Below are 10,524 nucleotides of genomic sequence, written 5' to 3'. Positions count from 1 at the left end.
GTCAATAAACTGACTTTTGTGGGTAAAATTCATTTTCCTATAAATATAAAAAGATTCGAAATTCTAGATTCGGAATTCTAGATTCGAAATAAAGTATTCTAGGATATCCTAGAATACCTAATTATTCTGTAATGTGCATCCCTAGTCGTTATACACAGGTCCTGTTACATACTGAGTTGAAGCAAATGCTTTTTAAGTGTTTTGCCCAAGCACACTGTGCACACATCTGGCCAAAATGATAGCAGCGACGACCCTTGAACCCATAACCTCTATAAGTTATATTAGGCAGTGTAAGACTATTAGGGGTGTAGCTTGGGTTTATTGGCTAAGAGTTAGTGATTAGCACTGAAATATTAAAATATGCTTAGTGTAATCTCATTATAAATTACGAACCTTTACATAATTGGGGGAATTCCCATTTAGTAATTGCTAATCAACTATATTTATATATGTACTTTAATGTTTATCCAATTAAGATTATATATATATATTTATTTTTTTGTGAAATTAAACTTATTGGTTTATATTTGTGTTAAACTGCCCCATTAGAAACTTGGTTTATTAATTTACTTTCCATTTGATGGTTTTTTGATATATTTTTATTATATTATAAAACCATAACATTTTTATTAAAGCATTCATGGTGCAACAGTTTTGCATATAAAGTAGACAAAAAATGAACTTTTGCTGGAATAATTCACATTCACTGTGTGGTTTAGTCAGCTTTTACTTGACAAACTTGTTACCCTGTATGTTTTACTGTAAGATACAATAACTATATCGCCGGGTACTGCACACCTAATAGCATGATTGCTTAACAAAGAACATGGTCGCCCTGTTGCCCTGCCTCGTGAGAAACAATTTTGGAGCCAGACAAACCACTCGATTCGCCTCTGTAGACTGTAACCAGCCAGGAAACTTATACTGGTTCACTAAATCCCAACCCGAACTCAACGAACAGTATACAGCAGTGGCTTCATTTGCCGAAAACGCCAAAAGTTACAATGTTCGTTTTTCGCGCCAATTCGAAATCGGATGAATATTTTTATTTTTGCACATAGAAAGTTACAACTCAAAGATTGCTGTTCATATAAACAATTGACATAAATTTATTATTGATTTTTTTTGGGCTGTGTATAGATTAAACAAAAAGCTTCTTCTACCGAAAACTGACATGCATAATGAAGAGAGCTAACTACTTCTTGAATGGATGAATGTGTAAATGAATGAAGTTGTCTATTCTCGCGTCGCAGTGATGATCGCTACAACGTCGAGTTTTATACATTCCGTACCCGCGGATCACATATGTACTTTTTGTGAGTGATATGATTTTCATTTTTTTAATATATTTTGCTAACAACTCAGACAGAGAAGCCAACGGGCCGACGCTCTAACGACTGTGTAATAGCGCAAAATACGTGTAGGCTATATACTTAGAAACAATTTAACAATCATTCATATTTAAAAATGCCATATTTTTATCCATTTTAAAAAGGTAAAATTCCCTTGTGAATGTTGTTCATGAGGATTTATGACACGGTTGTACGATGCCGGATTCTTTGGTGTTATAGCCATGGATCAAAAAACTTCTTCCGTTTGTCGCCTTTTTCTAATCATTATTCAATTCAAAAGTTTTCTGACGCAGCCCATATATATTAAAAGCGATTTTCTTAGCTCGGACCTCAACCAGTATCAAAGGAAAATAAAATAAGTTTGCTCTGCTTGTAATACTGTAACGGATATTTTAAAATCGTGCTAGTTATTTGACTTAAATGTATATATTGCTTTGAATAGGTATGAGATGCTATGTGCCTGCGTTGTACAGAGATGAACGGAGAAGTTGTTCAAAAATACACGCACACTCATAGTATTCTGCTTTTAAGTGCTACCTATGATATAGTACTGTGGAGAAGATGGGACACTTTTGACATATACTATCCAAATATCTTTATCGTATTTTAAACAACTAACAACAGTCAATAAAAGTCGTGACGATACGAATTTATAATTCTTTAAAAGTTTTTTGTTTACTACCAAATGGGACTAGAAAGAACGAAAAGGTGTCCCATCTTTCCCCAACCTACTATAAATCACTAGCAATAAAATTTAAAAATACCAAGTCCGCTAAAATTAAAATATCAGCAAACCGAATTTAATTGTGTTGGTAATAAATTAAATGATGTTTAAACATAAAATTAAATTTTGTCATGTTGGTAGTTAAACCATACTTTTTACAACTTCAAAATTAAGACCCGAGGCAGTGAGTCCTTATAAGCAACTTGTCGCATGATTCAAACACTAACGTATCTTTGAGTTTAATATTACGGTAACGGTCCCAATAAAAAAAGTAAGCATTGCAAAGATTTACAGGATAAGCCAAAGTATCCATCACGACCAAGCAACCCAGAAACCACATATTGATTCTGGGTTTTCCAGACATAAACTTGCCCCTGGCAGCACCTGGCACGGACGCACGTTCAGATTCCCCGAAAATTATAATATTAACATGCTTCGTGGGAAACTCAATTTAAAGAGGAACGGGTGTGAACTGTAACTACAATTTTGAAGTTACAAGAGCGACGAGAATGCAGTAAGAACAGTCTGATACAACAGATTCTAATTAAACGATTAATTTGCAGTGGCAGAAGCTGATAAATTGTAATAAACAGCCGGACGTGATATTACAAAACGTTTTCGTAAGCGAAGGACGACTATCCTGACGCGAGGCACGCAGCAATGTACTCATTCATAACGGTAATCTACAGACTATAGACATTCGTAAGAAAGCGTGCTATTTCACAACTGTAACAAACAACATCTACAAAAAAAGTAAGCACAAAAACAATGATGTATATCCAAAGTTACCGATACTGAACACAAAACAAGAACGACTAAAACAAAACTGGAAAATATTGTTTTAAACGTTTTTACTAAAAAAGGAAAAATGAGAACGAATGATATTTTTATATCTTTTGGGTGGTTTGATACCACAAATCTTTGGTATAGCAATATATTTGGGAAAATATAACATTGATAATATAGTACTGTGGGGGAAGATGGGACACCTTTAGCACATAATATTCAAATATCCTGATCAAGTTTTAAACAATAAACAACGGTTTATGGAAGTCGTAAGGATATGGTTTTATAATTCTTTAAATGTTCTTTGTTTACTACCAAATGGAATGAGAAAATAGAATGAAAACGTGTCCCATCTTCCCCCACCCTACTGTATGAATGTTTAACGTTTACTTACACTTGTTGTGTTTTTTTTTAAAAAAAGACGTTAGTCACAAGTATAAGCACATTTCTTAAAAATGAAGACAATCATATTTTTTGGATGTAGATTATGAAAATGACGAATTATCTTGGAAAATACGGCATGATAACTTGTATATAGCTTACTCTACACCAATCTCGGCACAGATTAATGTTACGATAGTTTTACTATAGTATATGTCATACAGTGGTAGTTGTAAGTTTACGATATCGTCCTGTACATCAATCGAACTTAACTAAACCGTGCCTCGCCCAGACTATCCTGTTTTCGTGACGCAAGTACATGTTAAGTGAGTCAGCATTCGACGCATATAAAGTCGCAAAACTCGTAATTACAAGTTAGATTTAAGTTTGCAAGTTGGGCTTGACGTATGGCCTATACACGCAAATTTAACTTAGATTTGCTTTAATGTCGAAACAAAATTCTCGTCATTTGTAAGTTACTTTATGAAAAAGATTTTTACCAGTAACTTTACAACGTAGACGTATAGCATTTAGCAGCATAAATATGTCAAATATGTTGTATTTTCTTTGCTTTCTAACTTTGGCGTTCGTCGTAGACCAAGCTAGCTCTCAAAATGTTGGTAAGTAATGAATCCATATAGCTAGTGTTTACGAGATAATTTTGCATCTGTAGTATTTATATACTACAAATGTAATTTTTTTCCAATTATAGTTATTGTATAATTTAAAAATCATTTACTTTAAAATTATTTTATGTTTTTGTTTAAGAAAATCGTATTCGCAACACGATATTATTTGTGACGTATAATCACGATCAGAATTCCCGTAACTAATATGACGGGGTATATTGCGTAGTTGGTACCTGATTCTCTGTTCAAATATTCACGCCCCAAGGCAAAATATTGGTAGTTTCTCGGTTTTAGTCCGTACCACCGGGAAACAAATAATTTGTCTATAGGTCATATAGGGTACTTTATGTACTTAAATCAAATTTCGGACGTCAATAAAACATTCTATGGTACGGCTTACGAAACATAAGAAACGCAGTATGTTAATATAGTAGGGTGGGGCAAGATGAGACACCTTTAGCACATACCATCCAGATATTCTGAAACATATTTTAAACAATAAACAACGGTTCATGGGAGTCGTGGGGATACTCTTCCACAATTCTTTGAATCCCCTTTGCTTATTACCAATTGGGTCGAAAACATAGAACGAAAAAATGTTCTTTCATCTTCCATCCTAAAAACCACTGATAACATACGAGGAATCTAAACATGTTTTCGAATATTTAAAATAGCCACACATTTCAGCAATATGATACAATACGCTAAGAAACTCGTGCGATTAAAGCAAAACCTTGTGTTTTTCAGGAGCAACACCTGTTTCTAGCATATGCTGGTATGCGTATCGATTGGGCGCATTCGGATGGCGACCCCGCTGCCAGTATCCAGACCAGGCTAAATATCATGTGGAACAGTGTCTCCGATACATCCAGTGTTGGTGTGTTGATCCTGAGACTGGTACATCGACATCAACAAGCTACCATTACCGCGGTACACGCAGTTGTAGCACAGGGTCGCAAACTTGTAAGTATACAACCTTAGTAAATAAACTTTCTTCCTAGTGCTTTGTCTCACGTATGTGAATATTCAGATCAAATTTGAAATATATCTTTATCATCTGCACTGTAAAAATAAAGCAATAAAAATAATATTAAAATAATTAACACAAATGTTGATAAAAAATAAACCAGCAATGTGGTTTTAAATGAACATCGTTTTGCAGCAGTATGTCCCATACCCACAAATCAGTACGCATGGTTATGCAGGGATTGTACCATAAGTTGTGACGAAAAAGACACAAGGCCGCAATGTTCAGGTATTTGTAGATTAGGTTGTACCTGTCCACAGGAAAACACATTTGTTCTTGGAAGTCGTTGTGTCCAAGCAAGTGAATGTTCTACAACACAAAGTAAGTACTCGTCAAGTAATAATAAAACATTCCATTATAAGAGTTACTTTAACTGCAAATGTTTTTACAATGTTGTAGGCCAAGTTCTTTTTAGATGGCGAGTGTAATTTATCATCTTACCTGACAGCAGATTGTCCGAACCCTCCAGCCATTGGACCAAATGGTAGTTTCCCACCAGCTGCACCATACACCAACTCAGAACAAGTGACATACACATGTAACACGGGATACACTTTGTCTGGTACCAACCCAATAACTTGTAATGCTGGAACATGGCTTCCAAATCAAGCTCCAACATGCACAGCAGTTGCTGCAAGTAAATGTTTTAAACAAATCGTTTTATTAACTGATGTTGCAATTAAATATGTTAGCTTTAAAAGAGCTTAACAGAGTGTAACTAATGCTTTACTGCACTGCTAGCAATAAAATGTACTGTGGTTGTTATTGAATATTAGTTATATAAATTATTGGTTTATTAAAGACAAGTTTTAATATAAAATTTTACTAAAAAGGTTTCCACTATACATTAAACATACCTTTGCTACATACATTCTTAAGGTGATAAATAGCAATCGGCTACATCAAAAAAATAACTAGCAAACCATTATAGATTGTCCGAACCCGCCACCCATTGGACCAAATGGTAGTTTCCCACCAGCTGCACCATACACCAACTTAGAACAAGTTACATACTCATGTAACACGGGATACACTTTGTCTGGTACCAACCCAATAACTTGTAATGCTGGAACATGGCTTCCAAATCAAGCTCCAACATGCACAGCTGTCCCTTCAAGTAAGAACTAAGTGATCCATTATATACCTTGAAAAAAGAAATGTGTGGTACGATGAATACATGGGTAGCCAATTAGGCCAAATAACAAATTTAATTTTTTAATTATAGATTCTAATTATATAAACTATTTGTTTTTAATGGATATATAGATTCATTGAAATTACATTTGGAATTTTTAGGCTGTAAAAACTCACTAGTTTTTCTTGGAATGAGTATATAAATCAATAACCTTAATATTGCAAAACCCTTTAGTTACAAAAACGAAAATTATATTAATATTTAGATTGTCCGAACCCTCCATCTATTGGACCAAATGGTAGTTTCCCACCAGCTGCACCATACACCAACTTTGAACAAGTGACATACACATGTAACACGGGATACACACTGTCTGGTACCAACCCAATAAGCTGTATTGCTGGATCATGGGTTCCAAGTGAAGCACCAACATGTACATCAACATCAGGTATGGATATGCTACAGCAATAAATTAAATCTGTTTTTAAACAAAATTCTTTTAGGATTAGCAATTAATGTATAAATGTGTCTACCTTTCACAGGCTGTGGTTTTGGCCAAGAGTTTTCTTATTGTTCCCAATTTTCTTGCCAAGAGACTTGTAGAACAACAAACTTTAATCCTTGTCCACGAAATCATTTTTGTATCCCTGGTTGTGTTTGTCGTAGGGGTTATGCTGGGCACAATGGCGGATGTATATTGAAAAGTCAATGTCCCACTCCTGCACCTCCAACAGCAGGTACAGTTATATTATAGATTAGGCTGACATTTCTATACATTTTTTTTAACTGATCAATAACTTGTAGACTTTGGGTCTAATAATTGTATATGCTATGTATTGGCCTTTAAATTATTTTCGTTGCATTACAAAGTGTGTGTTCTGATAATTATAGTTTATATTACTTGGTCCTTATCTTTCTGCTCAATCATCGTTTTTTTTTTGTTTTATTGTATTGTTCAAGCATGCTAAGATTACATTATTATCTTTAAAATGTGTTGTAAATAAAAAGGAGACAACAACCAGCACTGTAAGTTACTATTCCAGTAAGGTATAATGGGACACATACCACAATGGAATACTGATCTACATCACAGAAGAGATAAATAATCTCACTACTAGTTAACATTGCTATTGTTTCTGGTCTAAAAATACTAACCTTGTTTTTCAGTTTGTCCGGTGGCTTCCAACGCCTACAGATTTTGGTGCAGAGGTTGCACCATAAGTTGTGCGGAAAAAGATTATAAACGTCAATGTCCACGTTATTGTAGATTGGGATGCATCTGTCCCGAACCCGGTACTTTCGTCCTAGGAAATCGTTGCGTGCAAGAAAATGAATGTTCTTCAGCTCAAAGTACGAGGCTTTCATATTTCTTTATTGTAGTAAAAAATCAAACAAAAAATTACTACACATGTGCTAATGAACAATGAAAGTTTCTCAAACAGGGTGTTAATTATAATGATAAAAAAGTATGTTAGAAATTTTAGTGTACTAAGGTAAAACTTTAATGCAGATTGTCCGAACCCTCCAGCCATTGGACCAAATGGTAGTTTCCCACCAGCTGCACCATACACCAACTTAGAACAAGTTACATACTCATGTAACACGGGATACACTTTGTCCGGTACCAACCCAATAACTTGTAATGCTGGAACATGGCTTCCAAATCAAGCTCCAACATGCACAGCTGTTCCTCCTGCAAGTAAGTGCAATGTGTGTTAAATACATGCGCCATAAAACAATAATTTATTTCAAATGAGTGGAACTTGCAGCATGTTTTATTGTTAAACCCTATCATGACTTCTATTAATGCTGCGAGTACATGAACACATTTAAAGTAGCACTGGTATTTTACTAACTAAATTGTGGCAGATTGTCCGAACCCTCCAGCCATTGGACCAAATGGTAGTTTCCCACCAGCTGCACCATACATCAACTTAGAACAAGTGACATACTCATGTAACACGGGATACACTTTGTCTGGTACCAACCCAATAACTTGTAATGCTGGAACATGGCTCCCAAATCAAGCTCCAACATGCACAGCTGTTCCCCCTGCAAGTAATTAAAAATTGATCTATTTTGATTTAGGTTTATCATTATTTGAGTGGAACCAATGCAAATTTTATAATTGATGTAAACAATTTAAATTTTTTTTTTCAAAAAATTGGTACCGTGTTGAAGTTATCGTCTCTTATATTTTCACTGATAACGTCATGGGTGTTTCTTACTTGGGTGAGAACCAAACAATACAATGAGAAACAGCATGCTTATTAAGTTCTTTTTGCAATATATATTAAAAACATCTACCCTTTTGTTTATAAACATTTTTTTGGTTGCAGGAGTATATATACTTTTGCAATACAACAAGCATACCTTACATTTCATTGTTCACTTGGAGCACATACACTTGGAGCAGATATTTCACTGTTTCATTGTTCATTTTACACAATAAAGTATTTAAACTTTAGACATCAGCTTGATACTTAGGGTGAATTTTATGATATTAAAGTTTTAAAATAATTTTATTGCAGATTGTCCGAACCCTCCAGCCATTGGACCAAATGGTAGTTTCCCACCAGCTGCACCATACATCAACTCAGAACAAGTTACATACTCATGTAACACGGGATACACTTTGTCTGGTACCAACCCAATAACTTGTAATGCTGGAACATGGATTCCAAATCAAGCTCCAACATGCACAGCAGTACAAAGTAATTGTTACATACAAAAATGTATTTTTCTAAGCTTAACACATTATTTTTATTTTAGGTATAGATTTGTTGTTTATAATGGAAGGAAATGATAACGTTGAAACGAGTTCTTGTTCTCAAAAAGAGTCTCAGTTATCAACATTGAGACCATTTGGACCTGGAGGTATTTTGACCAGCGCCAACTTCCCAAACTTTTTTCAACAGCAACAGTTTCTTTTGTCGTAAGTCGAAATATTTTTTACATTGGCCATTTTTATTTTATAAACAAAGGCTTGAAGTTTTTATTTTCAAAGCTTGAAGTTCTAATTTCAGCTTGAAGTTTTAATTTTCAGGTTTTACCTAAATTTGGCATCAACCAATCCAGGAACCAAAGTTGCGCTTCAAATGCATGAAGGTCTGTGCACAGTTTCACCAAACGGCGCAGCTGCATCTTCAAAGAAAACCTTCATCTCAACTCAATCACTTTTAACAGTTGTAAGTAAAAATATTTCAATCCTAAAAAAGAATTGTTAAACAGAATATAATTGTTTTTACAAAGGTAGTTTTATTTAACACAAATCTTTTCTATTTTCTGCTAATTTAAATTCTGGTTTGCTGTATTTTTATAGAATCTTTACACTGAAGTGTTTTTTTTTCAGTTTTCTGGCGTACAGTATAAATGTGGAACACCCAGACCTATTTCTGTATTAAGATGTGCGTCTGCTTTCCACTTTACTGCAGCAAACGGAGATCGACCAACAGTCCCAAATGCAATCATTTTAGTGGTACCGGATATAACTGTTGCTACTGGCTACAACTCAGCCGTTATTCGAAGTAATTTATATTACACCATTTATGTAAATATGTGAAAGCAGACTTACATTACTGTGTGTTAAATTTTCTGAAATAGATAGATTTAACAATCCACACTTAATAACAACCAAGTAATTTTTTTATAATAGATGCCTATTTGACTGGACTTGGAAATGTCAGGAACACACTTGGAGCAGATGTTTTTACTGTTTCATTACTTCCAACATCGTCTGCTAATTATGCAGCGAACTCTGCATGTAAGTTTAAGCATTTTGTATTTTTCCCATGCGGTATTTGTAAGCCAGACATTTAAAAATATGTATTTTAAACAACTGGATATAGCTGCAAAGTTTCATATGGGGTAAATCAAAAGCAGGCAAGTGTTGTTGAAACAGATCACTTGTGTTGTAATGATTGTTAAATTCCAGTGGTAAATAATACAATGTTAATTTGTTCTACTATTTAATCTCAAAACTAAAGTTTTTTATTATAACATTTTTTAAAGAGTTGGTTATAAACTCAGTCCCATGGACCATTCTATTTTTACACTAAATATTAAGTGTTCCCAAATGCCTTTAGAATAGCTGCAAGATACTTTAAGCCTAGATTGTAAGGAATTTAGTTAATGTTTTAATGTTATATAGATAACTAAAACTTTCAGTAGATTTTTTCTTAACCACCGTCCTGATTAAAGCCCTGGTTTATTCTCAAACAGACCTGCAGCAATTGGCTTGTGGTTCTGGAGTCAACTGTGGAAGGTTCCTTGGTTCAATATTCGACCCAACGTTCGCACTGAACACGTTTAAACTCAAATATCCTTAAGTTTTAACTCTGTAATAGTTTTCTCTTGAACAAATATTTCCCCTATAGCACCGTCAGATTTTTTAAAGCACTCTTTGCTTACTCTACACTTCTTGTTTTCCGTGTATAAAGATTGTAATTACAATATATTCAGACCAAATTCAAAACTTTCATTTTTTATGA

General features: G+C 34.3%; 1 protein-coding gene across 5 annotated transcripts; it reads left to right on the top strand.

Annotated features, from left to right (window-relative positions):
- The first annotated feature begins 3,729 nt into the window (after positions 1 to 3,729).
- On the top strand, positions 3,730 to 10,510 carry LOC100176018 (sushi, von Willebrand factor type A, EGF and pentraxin domain-containing protein 1-like). Of its 5 annotated transcripts, none has more exons than XM_026834048.1 (16): positions 3,730 to 3,863; positions 4,620 to 4,835; positions 5,038 to 5,225; positions 5,338 to 5,536; positions 5,831 to 6,016; positions 6,300 to 6,482; positions 6,577 to 6,771; positions 7,202 to 7,384; positions 7,545 to 7,733; positions 7,904 to 8,092; positions 8,566 to 8,748; positions 8,807 to 8,969; positions 9,081 to 9,222; positions 9,387 to 9,561; positions 9,690 to 9,797; positions 10,256 to 10,510. In XM_026834048.1, the coding sequence occupies exons 1-16, from the start codon at positions 3,788 to 3,790 to the stop codon at positions 10,360 to 10,362; spliced, it is 2,682 nt and encodes an 893-aa protein (XP_026689849.1). In that variant the 5' UTR covers positions 3,730 to 3,787; the 3' UTR covers positions 10,363 to 10,510. The 5 variants fall into 5 exon arrangements, with proteins under 5 accessions (XP_026689849.1, XP_018667104.1, XP_002126426.1 ...); XM_018811559.2 differs by having other exon boundaries at positions 5,035 to 5,220; positions 5,351 to 5,536; XM_002126390.3 differs by having other exon boundaries at positions 5,035 to 5,220; positions 5,348 to 5,536.
- The last annotated feature ends 14 nt before the right edge of the window (positions 10,511 to 10,524 follow it).

Source organism: Ciona intestinalis, chromosome 4 (genome assembly GCF_000224145.3).
Source record: "Ciona intestinalis chromosome 4, KH, whole genome shotgun sequence".
In the NCBI taxonomy this organism is placed as follows: Eukaryota; Metazoa; Chordata; class Ascidiacea; order Phlebobranchia; family Cionidae; genus Ciona; species Ciona intestinalis.
Note: the sequence above shows the minus strand (reverse complement) of the source record. Positions and strands in the feature narration are given on the sequence as shown.